Source organism: Colius striatus, chromosome 7 (genome assembly GCF_028858725.1).
Source record: "Colius striatus isolate bColStr4 chromosome 7, bColStr4.1.hap1, whole genome shotgun sequence".
Classification (NCBI taxonomy): Eukaryota; Metazoa; Chordata; class Aves; order Coliiformes; family Coliidae; genus Colius; species Colius striatus.
The window spans coordinates 8,591,399-8,611,718 of record NC_084765.1 but is presented as its reverse complement, the minus strand read 5'-3'; the positions used below and the strand labels follow the sequence as shown (position 1 = coordinate 8,611,718).

The window sequence follows — 20,320 nt, the reverse complement described above, 5'->3', positions numbered from 1 at the left end:
AGCAATTACAAGGGCTCATTCCAAACAAACATTCAAAGCAAACAAAGAAATCCCAATTGGCCATTTGTATTTGACCAATATGCTTGACCAATATTAAATATTACAAGCAAAATCTTAAGAGATATAACAATGTTTCTCTGTCAGTTTCCTCTGATACCCTTCATAGTTAGAAGTGACTTAAGATTTCTTACAGACAAGTAAGCAGCCCTAAGGCAAAGTTCACCTGAATATTGTTACCTCTGCCTATTACTTAAAAAGTATGAATATACATGCCTTAGAAATAGTCTGGAGAAATAATAGGAAACATCAGTAAATGATCATCAGATCTGAAATGAAAGCATTCACCTCTGAACAAATAGATCTGTTTTTACAGACAAAGGACTAGTAAAAAAATCCCAACTCTACAGAACATTCCCCTTATTCATCTCAACTAAGCTAATGTTTTTTACCCAAATCTCAATCAGATGGCCACAGTTTTGATCTTAAGGATTCAGAATTTTTAAATTTTAGGTGAAATAAATGGCTGAGAGCCTATCAAGTTCAACTAGGGCTACCAACTCAATGAAGGAAGGCTTGGAGCAACTTTGGACTACTTGGGCTTGAGGCTGCTGACATTTAACTGTGCAAGTAGAACTATCCTTGGTGAAGAGTGTCAAAGGAGAAAAAAGCATCTTAGAACTCCAGTAGTTCTTAATGTCATAAATATTAGTTTTATTGTTAACTGAATTTTACTGCAATGGTTAGTTTGATATGCTTTAAAGCACTTACTTCAGAATCACACAGCCTGTGCCAGCAGGAGGAGCAGTCCAAAACACTTGAATGCGTGTCCTTCTTCTAGGTGTGCTCTCAGTAACAGCAACAGGACAATTACTCATGAACTGTGTTTCTTCTTCGTCTATGATCTAAGGAAATATAAAAAGAAAGTGAAAAGATAAGGACATATATAGCCAATATCTCTCAAATATATTTTCTCGGTTCTTCTTTTCCTTCAGTGGGATTATTTATCATGTTTTCTGCTTAGTTCAGCGCTACTGTGGTAAATTTATTTATAACATGCAGATCACCCACTGAAATAAAAACAAAAAGCCCACAAAATAAAGACAGAATAGTACACTTCTAGATGAAGAGAAGTTAGTCCTCTCTGAGTGTGCCTGCAAATAACCTTTTATATAGATCCTGAAAATGTTAATGAACTGAAAATAATAAAATATACATAATTTTGATTTTTTTAATGCTATGGTAGTTGTTTAGGACAGACAAAATATGATAAAGAATGGGCTTCAGTTTGTTTATTTGGTGTTTGGTTTTTAAACTGGTCTCTCTTTAAACAGTATTATTCTTAAGGTACCAAAAGAATCTCTAGGTCAAAAGAGGTAATATGGAAATCATAATAATCTGTAATTCAGAAACCATTATGTATTCCAACCTGCATACATTGCTTTTTTTGATGAATCTATGTTTAACAGAAAGTTTTAAGTGGTACAAGTCAACACGAAACTAGAGAGGTTGATTTGGAAATGGTGCTCTAAAGATTTTACTCTGTGACAAAACAGCTTTCTCACAACATATGTACCTCATGAGTTGCACTTTAAGCCTTCTGTTCATCATATCTCAAAGAAAACTCATCAGAAGCTGTTAAGTTTTATTCGGAAACAGGCAATGCTGTGCTATTGCAAAGTTTCTCTGCAAAATTACAATTTTCATTCGATGAAGACACAAGGAAGACCACACTGGGTCAAGATCCCAGAAATTAACTACAAACTTCACTATTTTGAGAAAGAAGCTGTACTTATTGATTTATAGCAAGGCTCAACTCTGAAGAAGTTTTTTCAGAATTCAGGTTCTACTAACGTACACAACTTCTACTAGATTACAATTTTTAAAAAAATGAATCTTTTGATAATAAACATAACTTTAAACAAGTATTTTGACAAAAAAATACTATTTTACATTCTGAAAATATAGCAATACCTATAGTTTGACCAGATCTGCTTTAGTGAGCAGGCATTCATGTTGTCTCACCCAGTGATACCGCCAGCATTCCCAAATATTTGTGGTTTTCCATGGCAAAATGGTTACTAGCTCAGAGGAACACTGAGAAACTCTATTTAGCCATTCAATAGGGTAATGGTTAACGAGTTTTAAATATAAACCCATTAATATCCTTTAACTTCTCTAATGCTTCATAGAATCAGCAATCTGTAATTCAACATGATGTATACAGCTACTGCTGCACTGGATTGTAATTAATGTGAAGCATTGGGAAGGATAGGATCTAGCACAGGCTTAAGCTGGGACTGCATGCTTTCTAATTCCTGTTACAGTAAAATAAATAAATAATACTATTTACTTGTCTTTCAGAAAATCTGTCTCAGTTATTCAGGACCATATTTATTGAACTTTGATCCACGTATCACAATAATTAATTCTCAATTAAAACCAATTTTTAGTGGAAGCTTTGGGTGAAGAATGAGCGTTTCTGTATCATCCCATACAAACTAAATTACTACTGCACATCCTAAAAAAGCAATATAATTCCCACTGAAAGGGCTCTTAGGAGATCATGTGAAAGTTCTTGAAAAGGACAGTTTTTTCTAAAAAAAACAGAAACATTGCAAACTCCTGGACAAGTTACACTAGCTCCATATTCTCTTGTGAGATGCAAACTGCTGCTGCAGTATCATCAGACTCATTCTTGAATAAAAATTTTAAAAATATGTTCCTTTCGGGTCAAGTGACTACAGGTAAATATAAATACTTTATGAATGACCAAACAAAAGCTCTACAATGATCAATGAACTGTTCACATACGTTGTTTTTTTCCAAATTTAGCCCTTGTCTGACACACACTTCATGAATGAATATTTCTTAAGAAACTCAACTGAATTGAACCCGTATTCTAAAAGTATAGAGTTGCTGTTTTCACTTAAGAACTTTGCTGCTTTCATATCCCTAAATATCTTTCCACTATCAGTCATCAGCCCATCTGTGGTGCATTTGCATGTTAAGTAAATTCTTGTCTCCATGTGAGTCAGTCAGCTTTTTCCCCTCAACAATCAATGGAATCACAAGGAACAACAGAGCCAAATAAAACAACTAATACTTGAAGAGGTAGTTGTGAGCAACTGTGAATAGTTATTAAAAGTCAAATTTCTGGTTAATGCAAAACTGGAATCTGAAATATTTGTTGCAATTCTACATCATCATTAGGTTGGACATCCATGCCCTTTTCCAGGAGCAACAAACATACAAAGAAATGCAGGTATATTTTGCACTTCTATAATCTGCCCAACTCCTGCAGTTTAGTAACTTTTTTTCAAGTACAGCTGGCTAGAGTGAAATAATGTAAAAGTTCTGATTACATTTTAGAACATAATACTGGAAGAACAGGAAGCAGTTGAACCTCAAGGCTACGTCATGATTTCCTACATCACTAACCATCAAAGCAAGAAGATTTATTAAATAATTTTCTACTGCAAAAACCTGACCATAAGAGAATAAGATTCTCCTTTAAAGAAAAATTAAGACAGAAGCTTTCCTAAAAAGACTCCCAATATTGACAGAATACAGTAAAGAACACCTAAACTAGTTGGGAAAGCTCAAATGATCTGAGAGGATTAAAGACAAAGTTATTTTGAGATATTTTTTAAAACTGCAGAGAATTATCTAGATTCTGGGACCTCAGATAAATATAAACCCATCTCAAATATACTTGTTAAACAGATGAGGTTTTCCACAGAAATCTGATTCTTTGCAAAAAGTTCTTAGAGGCAATACAGAAAATGTTCACTACTTATAAAACAGGATTCCAAATTACATGATACTTTAAGGTAGTTGATGATATTATTACACTTGTACATAACACAGAAGAAAGCAACAGTATCCTGATCAGCTTTGAGGGGGAAAAAAAAAATCTTCTGAAAATAATAAAATCCTGACTTTTCTTCTGGAATTAAGTCAGACCACATAATCATGAAGGAAAGAATTGGCAGGAAAAAGGCATGCAGAGTAAAATGTAGTATTTGCAAAATTATAGCTTCCAAACCTAAGTTATTTGCAATGGGAAGACTTACATTTTCAGGAATGGGCCCACAAATTAACTACATGTTGGAGAAAAAAAGAAAATAAATACTTGGCTGAAAAATCTGAGGTCTCAGAGAGGGAAATCCTCTGTGACTAATTCTTTCAAATCATTTGGTCTTAATGTTCTGTTTCAGTTTTGGTGTGGAGTTGGGCTTTTTTCCGTTATGACTGTAATATTATTAGATGAATTTATTCCTTCAGGGAAACTAGTGTAAATCCTGAACAAGACTTGGAATTGACTTGTATTTGAACAAGTGTCACAGAAAGTAGAATCTGGCTGAACTTCGGTAAATCTATAAACATGGAAGTAAGGATATTAAAAAGGATAATTTGCCAGTTCCAGGCTCACTCTTGCGTTCTTTGTATATTTCAAACACTGATGAGTCTGAGGACAAGTTTTAGGTGTTCCTGAAACACAGGATTGGGGTAAATCCTTAGCTGTTAAACAGCTGAATGAGTGGTTTTCTTTTCTCCAAATTGGAACATTTCATGCTGAGAGATACAGCTTGCTATCTGTTTCTGATAGTTTCTGTTAGTCAGATAATTCAAACTAGGCAGTTGTCCTCTTGTTAAATTTTTATCAGTGTTTTTTTAAAAGAGTAAAAATGCTATGCATCACAAAGAAATAAATTAGTATCAAGTACAAAAGGAGATGAAGCTATATAAATACTGTAGTGGCTTGTGTCCACTTTCTTAGTTTAAACCACTGGCTAGGATCTTGAGGACCATTTCTGCTTTTGTGGACACATCACCACTTTCCACCATCTGAAACAGCTGCATTCTACAGGAACAACTGAGTTAAAAAGGAAAAAAAAGAAGCCCAGACAAAGTTCACAAGAGAAACATTTTTATGAACAATTTTCTTCTTTGGAAGAGATAATATGGAATCTGACTTCCAGAATGTTACAAAACTAACTGTTCCTTGAGGAACCTTTGCCATTATAAACAGAGCATTTGGTCAATATAATGGTAATTCTATTTGGCCTTTAGAGAGTAATCTAGAAGAGTGCTTATTACATGGAATAGAAAACTAAAGATGTACAAAGTTAGTTTACATAAACCTACCTCAAAGACATGCTTCACATGAAGAATATCTTTGACTAAAGTAAACAGCATTTCCTTCAGAGTCTGTGCTTAGAATGAGAAGCATCAGTACTGAGACTTTTATCAAGTGTCAGTAATCAATCTTGATGTAGGCTATAATTCAAAGCTATATAGCACCACTGAGCACTGCTGGGCTCTCAATAAGATCAGCCATCTTTAGCACTGAACCAGAAGACCAGAGCTGTCTGATAACCAGCTACACCTTTACAATTCAACATATTACAACATTAAGTTAACTAAGAGTGAATCAAATTCAAGAAAAAATATACAGTATAACATTTTAAATTTACTAAATGTCATCAAGTTACCATTAAATTCAAAATAGACATTTAAATAAAAGCTGCCCATGAAACTTAAAGTGAATGAATATAGGTTGCTGTGAACTGAGACAATTTTCATCTAAGTAGTCGCTAAGAGCAGACTTAAGGTCCAAAGTTTAATCTTTGTTTCTTATGGATGTTTCTTCTTGACTGTAACATTAAGTTCTTTGCCTTAGTCTTCTCTGCCAAGGCTGACTCTTGAGAAGCCCAGACACTGAAGGATAACAGAATAATCTGGAGAACAGAAGACTTTCTCTTGGTGGATGAGGGTGAGGTTAGAGACCTGTTGGGCAAGCTGGACACTCACAGATCTGGCAGGATAAACCCACAATTGCTGAGGGAGCTGGCTGATGTGGTTGCTATGCCCCTCTCCATCATTCTCAATCAGTCATGGAAGACTGGCAAGGTGCCTAAGAACTGAAGGAAGGCCTAATGTCAGTCCAGCCTTCAAAAAGGGCAAGAAGGAGGAACTGGTCAGGCCAGTCAGTCTGACCTCCATCCCTGGAAAGCTGATGGAGCAGCTCATCCTGCCTGCCATCCCGAAACATATTAATGAAAAGATGGTTATCAGGGGGACTCAACACAGATTCACCAAGGGGAAATTCTGTTTGACCAACCTGATACCTTCTATAAGAGTATAACTAGCCAGCTAGATGAGGGGAGAGTCATCTACCTTGACTTGAGCAAGGCTTTTGACATTGTCTCCTATTACATTCTTATTGAACAGCTAAGGCAGTGTGGCTTGGATGAGGGGATGGTGAGGTGGATTGAGAACTGGCTGAATGACAGACCCCAGAGTGCGGCGATCAACAGAACCGAGTCAAGTTGGAGGCCTGTAGCCAGTGGAGTTCCACAGGGATTGGTTCTGGGGCCAGTCTTGTTCAACATCTTCATCAATGAGGGGACAGAGTGACCCTTAGCAACTTCGCTGATGGCACCAAATTAGGAGGACTGGCTGATTCACCAGAAGGTTGTGCTGCCATTCAGCGGGATCTGCAGAGAGAGATCTGAGAGTCCTGGTTGATAATAAACTCAACATGCGCAATGTGCCCTCGTGGCCGAGATGGCTAATGGCATCCTGGGATGCATCAAGAGGGTCTCATCTGGAGTATTGTTTCTAGTTTTGGGCTCCCCAGCTCAAAAGGGACAGGGAACTGCTAGAGGGAGTCCAATGCAGGGCACCAAGATGATCAGGGGACTGAAGCATCTTCCTTATGAAGAAAGGCTGTGGGAACTGAGGCTGTTCAGTCTGGAGAAGGAGACTGAGGGGGGAATCTCATTAATACTTACAAATATCTAAATGGTGGATGTCAGGAGGTTGGGACATCCCTTTTTGGTGTTGTATCTAGTGACAGAACAAAGTGTAATGGGATGAAGTTGGAACAGAAAAAGTTCCATTTAAGCATAAGGAAAAACTATTTCACTGTTCAGATGAGGGAGCCCTGGCACAGGCTGCCCAGGGAGAGTGTGGAGTATCCTTCTCTGAAGGTCTTCAAAACCCACCTGGATGCATTCCTGTGCAACCTGCTTGAGCCGAGGGATTGGATTATATGATCTAGAGATCCAACCTGTTCAACCCCTACCATTCTATGATTCTATGATTAATATCTCTTTGCAAATAATTGGGTAAACTGTTTCAAGCTATTTTGTCAGACTATATTACTAGTATTTTTGAAAGATAATTCCCACATAATATATCTTTATAAGCTCTAATGAAGAAACTGTATTAGGCACAGAAAGCTGTCATTATTCTCATAAGTTGGGTTGTGGAGTCTCCGTCCTTGGAGGTCTTCAAGACCCACTTGGACATGATGCTATTTGACCTGATCTAGGTGAACCTAAAGGTCTCTAGGTGATCTCTAAAGGTCCCTTCCAAACCCTACCATTCTATGATTCTATAATTCTTTAGAAGTAACAATTTTGACTAAGAAAAATCCTCTCATTTTATGTTTAAAAGGCTGTTAATAAATATTAAGATCCAGTCGGGAAAGAGCAATATCTTTTCATATAGCATCACTCCACGGAATCACTTCAAAGATTCTAGTTTCCAAACACATCCCACACTATCCAATAATCCAAGGAAATCATTTTGAAGACTTCACACCATGACACATAAATGTTCAGAGTCCATCAGTGGACTCCTGCCCAAGAGAATGCCCTGGCATAAACATCAGAGCATACAAATTAGTGTCAGCATTAAGGACATCAGAATGAGTAAATTGTGTAAAAGAACTTCTTGTTATGCTTTATACAAAAGCAATGAGTCACTACGTGTCTTGCAGGATAAATGGGCTTTAACTTTATCCTTCCTGCTTTGTGTTCAGTCTACATAGATCCTTTTACAACATTTGAAATTATGTATGAGGATTCTGGGCAAGACAGAAAATTTTTGTTTCAAAGAAACAAGACTTTAGGCTCACCTTCATATATAATGTAATCAAGTCAGACCTAAATCTAGAGTAAATTTACTGAGATTAGACTCCATGCTGAGCAATGCAAACACATTAACTTGTGAGTTGGGTTTTTTTTCATTACATTCAGGCAGTAGCTAAAAGACCGAACTTGCTTTTTGATGAAATCAGGATTCGTTTATGGTCTAAATATAGCATGTTTGGAAGTATAAAACAAGTAGATGCAAAAAGGCTAAATTTTATGAACACTTAGTGAAATGAAAATGAAGAAATATTACTTTCAAAACTCTGTTCCAAGGATTAGGGAACAGAAATGTCCTATTGCATCCCTAAGACCAAATAAGAACTCCTGAGAATGATGGGGACATTGAGCAATACTATGCTACGACAATTCTTTGCTGCCCTCCCCCAGGAACAGCAATGCCCTTCACCTGAGCCTAGGCCAACCCAAAATAGCAGCTGTAGAAAAGTAAATCCACTATTAAAATTTTTTAAAAAAGAAAAAAATTGGAGCACAACCACTTAGGCTTTTCATTGTCTCTCACAGATTTCTTGTTTCTCTCCTCATTGTAACTTACATTCCCATTTCAGATAAGACTATAACCACAAAAAAGCCTTAACAAAGATACATGTGGTACTTGTTGTGTAATACTTATGCAGAGACATTATTTATATTCAACATTATGTTACCAAACTAATTCGCTATGAATATTATTTGACAAAAAAATAATCACTATTTCAATCTGATCAGAAATTTTCACAGGAAAAAATATCTTTTGATAATGTCTCAAATACTTTCTGTCTGGGACAAATGTTGCTTGTTGAAGAGGATGTAATATAAAAATCAACCTCACACTCAAAGATTTTTAGGTGACATTTTAAAGTAGTAAAAGCTTAAGGATTTTGTGTATTTCTTGTGCAGTCACTCAGGACCTTTCATTTATACTTATAATACACACATATCTTTGGAAAGAGAAAAAACTGTTTCCACCTAAATATATTTGTTGTCATTCTATCTAATTTTATATAATACAATTAGCTACCTTATATTTAGGAGACTATTTTAATTGGATTTTCTAGGTAGATAAAAGGTATCATAAAGGAAAGTGATATTAAACAAGGCAATGTGCAGACACACTTCACTGGAAGTAAGCCTTAACTTTTATTACTGAGCAGCTTTACTTTGGCATAGCCTGTTTGTCAATCATGAAGGGAAGATATAGACATTAAGCTCCTTTTTCAAAACAATATCTTAATAAGCATTTTTTATAGAATACTTATTATCCCTAACATCTTATTATACCGCAAATTGATTTCAGACTTTATAAACTAAAGTTCTTTAGGAGAAGATTATATATGAGATGTCAGAATCTTCAGCCTGCTCCGTGATGTACCAATAGCTCAAATTACATGGAGCTAGGAATTCAAATCAACGAAATCCAAGGAAGTAAAAAAGTTGGGGTACCCTTTGTATACCAACTCTTTGTCTCACTTCTGTAAAAAGTGTTGATGCCCACGGAACCCAGGAAGCAGAACAAAAATAAATCTGGAAGAGCTCCAGTTTGTCATTTGCATCTTTTACACACGAATGCTTTTTCATCATAAGACTATAGTACAATAAATTTAAAATAAATATTCAAATGCTGTTAAAATGTGAACCTTGCCTTGAAAAAGATGTTTGTATTTTCACTTAGCTGCACACTGGTGTCATGGGTTTGTCTGGAGCCATTTCTGGTAACAGGGAAGGGGCTGTAATACTGGCTCCCAGAAGTAGTTGCTCGAAACTTTCCCTGGCTCTAAGGGATCCACCTCTGGGGCTGAGTCATTTGAGCACCTCCACAGTCACTTTTTAAGAAGCTGGAAGACAAGGGTTGTTCTTTCTAGGAAGTGATAGAAGGAGCTAGAAGAGAGAGAAATAACGATGTGGACCCCCAAGGTCAGTGAGGGAAGAGAGGAGGAGGTGTGCTGAAGCAGAGACTCCCCTGCATCTTGTGGTAAGACAGTAGCTGTCCTACTGCAACCCATGGAGAGTGACGGTAAAGCTAAGATATATTGGCAACTTGTGGAGGACCCCACACCAGGAATGGTGACTGTGCCCAGAAAGACCATGACTCTGGGGAGAGGCAGCATTGGAGCAGAATGTGCCTGGTGTTCTGCTGCAGTGGAGCAGACCCATGTTGGAGGGGTTTGTGAGGAGTTGCAGCCCTGGGAAAGGAGAGTTTTGTTAGGGACTGTATCCCATGGAAGGGACACTGCAGGGGAAGAATGGAAAAAGTCCTCCTCTGAGAAGAAGTGTCAGAGACTGTGATGTACTAACGCCATCCCCCAACATCCTGCACAGCTGATGAGGAAGAAGGTAGAGATATTGAGAGCAAGGACCTGAGCCTGAGAAGAGATGGAAAACTTAAAGTGCTGGTTGTATTTTTCCCATGATCCTGCTCTGTTTTTGCTTTCTGCCTGTTCTTTCCCTAGTTGGTAATAGATTAAATTAATCTTGTTTCTTCCCCAAGTAGTCAAGTCTGGTTTGACTAGAATCGTAATTGGCAGTGAACCCTCCCTGCCCTTTTCTCAATTCACTTTTTCCCCTCCCATCTCACCGCAGCCTCTGCCATCCTATGAGAGGGGAGATAGGTGTGCATGGGGAGGTGAGCGACTGGTTATGTGATGCTTCATTGTTGTCTGGCCTTAAACCACAGCAGTAGTGATTAGTATAAAAACCTTATTTACTTATCTTGCATAAACTGACAGACATTCAAGTACAGTACGTTCTGAGATCAGCATTGTAAACTGCCTTCCATATAGAAGATACAGATTCATACACCCATTCTGACTCACACAGTTCACTTTCAGTGGAAGCTTTTACAAAATTAGTAACCTTTAACCTACCTCTTTTCTATTCTACTTCACACACATGCTCACTGAACCAAGGGGAAAAGCAAGCCTGACAGGTAATGAAAACACTCTTCTGTTTATTTTGATGTCCTGGCCTCCAAGTTGCAAAGCCACACTCCTCCCTGCTGACCTGGTGAAGTGTTTAGTGGGTTTACAAAGTAGAGGGATCTGAGAGGAAGAGACTGTGAGAAATTAATCCTGAAACAGACCATTGCTGCATGGACGGGTACCTTTTAAGGGTGTAAAACTCCCCAGTATGCTTTGAGCCTTGGTTTGCTAATCCAGGACCTGAAATCACATCAGTTCTCAGTATTAACATAGAGCTTTTTAAATAACAAGACTCCTTCTGCATTTGTGTCCTTGTTTGAAAAGGGAGAAAACAAAACCTCCAAGCTTCCTTCCCAGACTTGTCCTTGTTTGTAGTCTTGAACTAAGGCTCACCAAACAGTCTCATATAGTACATCTCTATCAAGAGTTTGTTTAGGCAGGCATAAGCAATTTGACTGTGCTAGTTCAGCTTTTACATAGACACTCACACATATATAAACACATACATACACACGGTGCTGCATGTAGCAGCACTGAAAATTCACAAACAACTTTTATGATATAAAAGATCAACCCTTGGTTGACACAGCCACTCATGCATGCAGAGGTATATGAACAGAAACTTAAATACTCATAAATATTTTTTTTCCTCTCATTTTACAAATCTGTATGCGGTAGGTTGAGTCTGGCTAGATGCCAGATGCCCTTCAAAGCTGCTCTATCACTCACCCTCCTCAACTGGACGGGGAGAGAAAACATGGCAAAAGATTCATGGGTCAAGATTATCAGTAGTAATTACTAATTACTGCATTTCAGTAGTTTGGTAAAGTTGTTAAATGATTTTGCTGATGTATAGTTCTTCCCTTCAAAATGAATTACGTTACTATCTTTTGAAATTATTATCATTCCTCATGTACTGCTGTCATAATTGTATATTACTGTTATCTTGAGCATCATAATGAGCAATACACAGGTAATGTAAATGCCAGAGAAATATTTGCTGTGGACTCACACAGAAGACATGGACCTTATCTTCTACTCACACATGTACTTCTCATTTATATTTCTGTGGCAAAAAACTCCAGGTCCATTGTCAATACAATTTAGAACTCAGGAACTGCCTTTTTTATTTCAGGAACAACATCCCAGATAAGAACAGAGTTCCAAGACCAATCAAAGAAACAGGAATTGTTAAATTTGAGGAGATACATAAAATATCAGATAAGGAAGAAATTTTACAGCAGCTGGTCAAATGACATATAGCCCTTCTACTGAAGCCACCTTTCTATGTTTCAGGTTCTCCCTGCAAAGTGATGATAACAGCCTGCCTTCCTCCTCAACCTTTCTCGCTCACACATTTGTCAGAGTGCTGTCAGTCAAAGGAGCCTTTCCTAACTATGACTTTGTGGAATATGAAGTTCAACATGGCCTTAAACCTGTGTCCTGCTTACTATTATAATCAATAGTAATGATATTATTATAAAAGTGGTATGTTTCTACAATACAACATTTGATAGTAAAGGACAAAGGAAATGCCTCTTCTGCTATTAAGCACACCAGAATTTATTAAAGTCATTTGAAATACATATTTAACTCTGAGTCTGCACATTTTACTAGATCAGCATTTCTCTGTGGCTTAGTTTATTCAGGTTTTTCATTTATCTTTAATTTTAAAAAATATTACACTACTCAGCATTGTGAATACACTGCCAAGAATAGCTACCTCACTTGGAGCTCCTCATTTAAGTTAAGAAGGGATTTAAGGATTACAGAAAATACATGTTTTTAATAGCATTATAGTCCTGCTTGGTGTTGGAGCCTTGAAGCATCAGCAGCTCTGGCACATGTACTGTTCATGTTCCTCATTAATGTCTCAATGCCAAAATATACATCCCAATCTAGTTCAAGCAGATTCCATACAAATTCCTGTAGTCTTCAAATGACTGTGTACAGAGCATAACCTATTTCAGAGACACTTAATCCACTGCTAAAAAACACATCTAGAGCAAAAATGCCGGTGATCTGGAACTACAGGCTTTATGCAGATAAATTTAAGAAGGCGTTTACCTCCTTAAAAGAGCCTCCAAATCTTTTGCTTAACAATTTGTATCAAGTGTTGTATGACGAATACTATTTGTACAGAAGAACTGCAGAAAGTCAGGAAGGGCTTGTAACAGTACTGACAGTACTTGTGAACAATTATAAAGCCACCACTTTCCTTCTGTGTGTACGAGTCTGTGCCTACATGTTATGATATGTAACTATGACTTCTCTCACTTTTGATATGCTGATGGACTACTAATGCACAGATTCTCAAATTCTTTCCTTAGTGATCATCACAGATTATAGTCTATTCACAAACAATTCCCCTGCCTGCCTCTGCACCCAAGGTTTTCTATAAAGTCTAATTTCACATTACCTAGGGTACCCTTCTAGTAAATTAAACCTGCTCGTTGAGAGTTTCAGGGAAATAAAAAAGTTCTACTTTCTCCCTTGCACTCTGAGAGGATTCACCTTCAGGAAGACAAACTGCAGTCAGCCATCAATGAAGTCATAGTTTGGCAAAAAGGAAAAAGTCTTGTATCCACACATTAGATTCCTTTTCAAGAGTTTGGTAGAGTCTCTTCAAATGCTGACTGAAGTCCAACTGGGTTAAGTGCTGTGACTACATGAAAGCCTCACAATGCCAAATATTAAAAATGCATCTGTATTAAAACATGTTTTGGATGCTTTTTCTGAACAATGCTTTACACAAGATATTCCTTATGAGAACAAAACAATGACATCAGTATCAGGAAAGAAAAGTAATATAAAGCAGCTTCAAGGGTTGTGTATGTTGGTTTGGTTTTGTTTGGTGTTTTGGGTTTGTTTTTTCCAAAAAGTTCTATATATAAAGTTCCTGAATATAGCAGTATGTTTCTTCCATCATGGTATAAAATATCAGCTGGAGAGTTGTACAGTCTACTGAAAGGAAATAAACATGTAGTAAGGAGTTATGAAAAAACAGAATAGCAAAAAATATCGGCAAAGGATTGTAATTCAGTTATTCATAGCTCTGTAAAATGAAGCACTCTGAAAGTGATAAACTCAAATATAACTATATCAAATTGTATTTATACAAAGAGTAACACTATAAAGACCAACAACCTTTGCCAAGTTTTAAAAAAATCTATTTTTTATATATATGTATCTTGTTTTCATATGAATTCCAAGCAGTGTACAGTGGTAAGTAAAGACACAGTTTGTTCAATACAACTCTCACTCATTAAACCTGACATGACAATCAGAAACATGTTTCAATGAAGAGGCTTCCTTCTGTGCAGGAGGAAAAAGTCACATGGGGGCCTAAAATAGTGCTCTCCTCTCACATTAGCACAGTAGCTCTTCATAATCCTCAGTGGATAAACTGATTTCATTCTACTTCAAGTAATATATGGAATAAGACACTTAGTTGTACTTCCATACTAAGGCATGGACCATGAATTTTGTACTTATGTAATTGACACACACCATTTTTTTCTTTTTTACCCCAAATAATTAAAGGCAATAATTTTGATAATCAGCATCTGAAGTTATTTGTACATAATGAGTGTGCTTCCAAGAAGAACTGCTTAGAGAACAACAAATTTCTAACAGACAGAAGCACAGTATGACTGAGCAGGGCATAGATGAAACCAGATCCTGCCAAGAGAGTGCTAGACAGTAGCCCAAAGATTTGCATACTGTGCCACAACTAGTGCAGCTGCTGTTACTGCCCAAGGCTGTCAGCTCTGCCCTGGTCTGATGCAGAAGGAGCAAAGTAAGGAGTCTGAGGAAGAAAATGGACTGCTCATCTGTAATCAAAGTAAAAATCTAAGGTTTACTCCACAGTTCCAAAAGAGCTAAAGCTGCAAATAGATTTCAGAGCAACCCTATATATCTGCATTTGACTAAATTTTCAGCTCCTGAAGATTTTGGCATATTTTGAAATACACTCTTTCTTTCTGTGTGTCAACTCTATGGCTGCAAATAGTCTTGCCAATTAAAAATTTGTACTCCCATCTTATCATTCATGCAGGTGACAACATAATACCTTTTGAAGAAACACAAACTTATCTCAAAGGATTTAATTCCAATGAATATGTATTTCAAGACTATAAAGCTGTTTTATGTGAAATTTCATTAAGGTGAGTAGAAATTCAATATATGCAGCCATAGACGAAGAGAGAGATAAGTACATTTTCTTTGAGGAGAAAAACCCCAGCTTTTTGTGATATCTGTTAAGAAAGTAGAAAATTCATTTCCAAATCAGTTTGACACATAAGCATGGAAAATTTTAAATTGCCAATCTCCAGCATCAATAACCTTTTTTCATCCATATTCCATCACTGCAAAAAAGGCAAATGTGTATAGAATCAAGAACATAAAGAATAAATTATAATGGAATTAAATAAGGAAAACCTGTGTTTGTGCTGGTTCTATTTCCAACGCTTTGCTTCATGCTATTAGTAAACTTGGTTCAAATACAATAGATCAAAAAAACCCAATCCTGAGATATTCCAGTATTTGAAAGGCACATTTTAAAAGAAATTGTTTCTAATTGACTTGGTAGTATTGTTTGCTACACTGGAATTTATGCTTAAAACTCCTACTGCTACTGACTACAAGCAGTAGGAAAAATGTTGGTTCACATGATTTATACATTCAAAACATAATTTTGACAAAATATGTTTTTCTTCTGGAAATATATAATTTTATTGAAATACCATTTAAAAGCATTTGGCCAAAAATGAAATTGATTCAAAACAACCCACTCAAATTAAATGTTTTAATTTCACGTGATCTCAAGTATTGTTGTTTTGATATTATATTCAATATACTTCAGTTTTATCTGCATATAAAATGCTGGTAGGCTATCACAAATTTCCAAATTATTTAATTGCTTAACAAGTTAGCAATACACACAAAATTTCTCATTTCAACCAGTTTCATTTTTTCTTATGTTGCTTAAAGACCCCTCTCTGTAGCCTTTTTTTCTACTAGTTCTAATTGGGGAAAATAAACAGTCCTGTATTGTTTGGGTGGGTCTTTCATATAGTAGCAACAGAAGAAAACAGGAGCATTAATTACAAAGCAAGTAAATTTGCCTACACTTTCTGCTGCTGATCAAAACTGTCCTCAATACACTCATAGTACTGCTGTTCATGTGGTGCTAACAGTCAGTCACAAGATATACACTTTCTACTTATGTGTAGATTGGTATTACACATGATTCTGAGAAACCTTGAAACCTTATTCTTTGCATTCAGCTCCCACATTTTCCTGGTCATTCAAATCTGAGATGCCAGCAATGATTATGAGGCAAAAGGCAACAGCAAAGGTGTATGCACAAAGCATACTTGTTTGTTTTTTGGCAAATGATGCATCTTTCCATGGAATACAAAAAGTGATGCCCTTCTACTACACTTCTAAGAGCCATCTGAAAAGAATGACAAAACTGAGGTCCAGGGAAACTAAATGTCACTTATATGTGCTCTCATTCATAAAGACTCTCATGCTTCCACAGAAATGGACAGCGAAGAGTAGTAACTATAGAGAGTTTAAAAGGCAGCATACAGAAGCTGGAGAGAGATGGGCATCAACGAGAACCACTGTACTTCTGTGCCCATGATGTGCACTTCAGCATAACATAGGCTACTTATGACCATGCTGAAGGGCTTAATTCACATGGGCAATTCTCGTCATAAGTAAAATGGAAACACAGCACATGGGCTTACAACTGCTTTAGTTGCTTTACAACTCCAGCTATATTTTAGTATCTGGCTAAGGGGAGACATCAGGCTCTGGTGCTTCCATACTTCCCTGGAGACTTTAACAAGAAAAAGAAGACACACAATTAATAAACGGTGTTTGCATTAAAAGTTTAAAATTACGAAATAATGTTCCAAGTTTGGGGTTTTTATGTATACTTTTTCTTATTGGTAGATAAAATTACACCAGTGTTGTCATCTGGAATATACACAGTGATAAGCATCGATACTGAGTCTCACACTGTTCAGTATCTTAAGAAATTATCTAGATGACAAGACTGAAAGCATCCTCACCAAGTTGCCAAGGACATTAAACAGAGGGCAGAGGCATCTTAGAGACTCGAATAGGCTGGAAGAATAGGCAGGGAAGTGTACAAAGTTTAACAAAGTACATCCTGCACCTGGGATGACATAAAGACTAGGATCTGTGTGCTTACGGAACAGGCTTGCTGCAAGGGACCTGGGGCCAAGCAGCTGCTCATGAGTCAGCAATGTTGACTCTGTTGGATTGGATCTTAATATTGGGCTGCATCTGCAGGAGCACTACTAGTAGATACAGATACATAATCATACCAATCCACTCTGTCCTTATCAGTCCATGCCTAGAATAATGTGTTCAGTTCTGATCCCCACAATTCAAGAAAGAAATAGATTACATAGGATCCAGAGGAAGGACACAAAGATGGTCAGTGAGCTGGAGAACTAGCTCTACCAAGAAAAGCTCAATGAGTTAGGTCTCTCCAAACTTCTTTCTCTGGAAAAGACACAGGGAAGACCTCACCACAGTAATCTCCTACAGGTAGTTTTTTCCAACTTTGAACAAAGCATTTTAAGTTACATGACTTTATACATATTTGGGAGAGGGTCCCGTAAGAAATAAGTATAATGAAAAAATTAAGTGCAGTACTAAAGACAAGTGCAAACAGTACCATCTTCTCAAACTGATGAAGTGTTGGTATGTAGGAATATAAACAGCTGCCCCTTTCTCCTAAGTTCTCATGTGAGAATATGAAGTACATAACTGGGAAAGTTTTTTATCTGAGAACAGAATGTACCTAAAATGATGTAACTTCAACATAAGTGGCACAAATAGTCTAACCTGTCTATGTAAACATTTGCAGCATGTGAGTGTGGAAGCTCTAGAAATAGCACCGATTTTCGCTTCAGAAACTAAACGTTGTCTAGAGGGTCTTCTCTAACTCATGAGAAGTCTCACGCTGTCTTTTGCTTCTAAAGCTGAACTTTGGCCATATTGGAAATCTACCTCAGTAGTTATGGACAATCAGTCCCATGAGTGTTTATTCAGAGACTTACATTCGGTAGCTTCAATAATATTCTGACTTATTCTCAATACATTTCAATTAAAAGCTGTATAAAGCTCAAAGCCAGCACTCTGGATCAGTTATTTTTTGGTGCTTTTACGTCTTTTGCAGTCTAATCTTCAAAATTTTGCACAGGTACCTGAGAAAACAATCCTATGAGGTATGTTTTCCAACCGCAAAACAACTTGAACAAAGCAGCACGAAAAAAAGCTGTCTCAGAAAAGGAAGAACAGCTTCTAATAACTAGAAATTCAAATACATGTAAAGGCAAAATTAGTTTGCAGAGGATACCAACACTTGATAAATGACAAGCTTATCTCCAGAATATGAACCATGTAATTAGAGAAATATTAAAATTAAAGGCCAGGAATCATATTTAATAGATGAGACACTACTGGGATTATTTTAGATTTTTTTTTTTAAACACACAATACTTGCATGTTACACAGAGCTCAGCAGGAATTGTATCATCCATTTTACTAATCTAAGATACATGTTAATGCTGGCGTTTCTGATTCTCCACCAGCAACAGGAAAATTGAAAACACAATATGGGTCTAAATCCATTTATTGGTTTAAGTGACTAAGTCTAGAGGACTGAAAGTATTCGGATACATTCTCTCAGTTTAATTCTTTAGTGGGAAGAACTTTGTCGTGGTTTAGGCCAGTCAGGGAACAAAGACCACGATTAGCCTCGAGTACCGAAGATGCTGAGAATTGCTCAAGGGCAGGGAGAGCTTAATTGCCGCTTAAGGTTCAGGACAAAACAGACCAGGCTACTCGGTTTGGGGAAGAAAACAGAAAAGAATTAATGCAATATCAACTAAAACATACCCCCAAAAACCCAAAACATAACCAAGATAAAACAACCCAGAGTAATACATCAATGAAGAGTCCAACCAGCCTTTTTAAGAACACCTTCTTGCCACACCTCCCCTCTTCCCGGGCTCAGAGCCCTGATCCCGGGGTTTTTACCCTGTCCCCCGTTGAACGGTTCGGGGGGGCAGGCAGTGGGGGTTTCAGTTGGTCTGTTCCCGATAGCTTCTGCCGTTTGTCCCTCTTCAGGACGGGTGAACTCCACACCAGTCCTCCCTGCGAGTCCGTGGGGTAACTCACACGCATGGCAGCCCTGCACGGGCTGCTCCGACGCGCACTTATTGCAAAGGCTGCAGCTCCTCTCTGCCTCTCGTGTGGGGCTGCTCTGCGGCGTGCAGGCTCTCCAGCACGGCCTGGGCCATGGCCATCTCCCCACACAGTCCCTCGCCCGTCCGGGCTCACTCACATGGAGCTGCTGGTAACTCTCAGTCCTGCCACGGATCTCCATAGGCTGCAGGGGCACAGCTTGTATTCTCGCCACAGCTTGCAGAGGGGTCTCTGGTCTATTGCTTCTCCTTCCTTCCTCCTTCTCTGGCTGAAGGGTCCACGTGGTCCCCTCCATCTTGTATTACTCTTACACCTCCTGACTCGCATTCCGAATTCCCGTCCCCTAAATAGTGATGGCAGAGGCGCCAGATTGGCCCAGCCGGGCTGGAGGTGGGTCTGAACCCAGGAGCCGGGGGAGAGTCCGCAAACTCTTTACCGGGTCTTCACTGCAACCCGCTCCCCCTGTTACTAAGCCAAAAGCTGCTCCTTGCTAAATCAGAACAGAACTTGCTTATCTTTCTGGCACATACCAGCACAACAGCTACCATTACTGGAATTGCTTTTAGAGATCTCACCATACGGACAGAATTAGCCTGTGTTCCCATGTTTTGAAATCCCCATATTACATTTTACACTCATAGTTAGAATTTTATACACTTTACAACCATTTGCTATTTTATGCATGGACAATACTTACATGCAAGAAGACAGATGACTATTTAAGCATTCCTGACTTGGGAGGCAAACGTTATATGCAAAGATCAGAACTCCTAAAATCTTATCGTGACCCAGGTGTGACATGTGATCTTGAGTCAAGTTGCTTCAATGTTTACTTTTCTGCACAGTGGATATGATAAATCCATATTCTATAAAAATGTTTAAGGAATTTAACTTTTACAAAAACTTAGATGTTTTCAGCAGAAAGGTGGTATAAAACCACACCAGAAGCTGTATTATATCCATAAATGTAAATGCAGATCAGGTAGCACTGACAACAGAAAATCATTAGCACAAGGTTCAGTAAATTTGATTGAAAAAAGTATTTTAGTCATGATTTCTCTAAATTCATACAAAAATTATGTATCAAGAGTCAAGTATCTTAAAAGCAGCAAGTTCAGTATTTTATCCTGCCTTTACATGTTTACTATATTTTTAATCTTACAATGTTTTTTCTCATATTTAGACCATTCTGGTTTACTTGGCTCAAGC

The 20,320-nt window shown here is 37.6% G+C and overlaps 1 protein-coding gene across 2 annotated transcripts in view; it reads right to left on the bottom strand.

Moving 5' to 3' along the window:
* Positions 1 to 20,320, bottom strand: part of SPON1 (spondin 1) — a 193,096-nt gene that overhangs the window by 151,731 nt on the left and 21,045 nt on the right. For both annotated transcript variants that reach the window (XM_061999709.1, XM_061999708.1), the window contains exon 3: positions 769 to 902. In XM_061999709.1, coding sequence (XP_061855693.1) covers positions 769 to 902 — 134 coding nt within the window. The remainder of the gene's footprint in view (positions 1 to 768; positions 903 to 20,320) is intronic.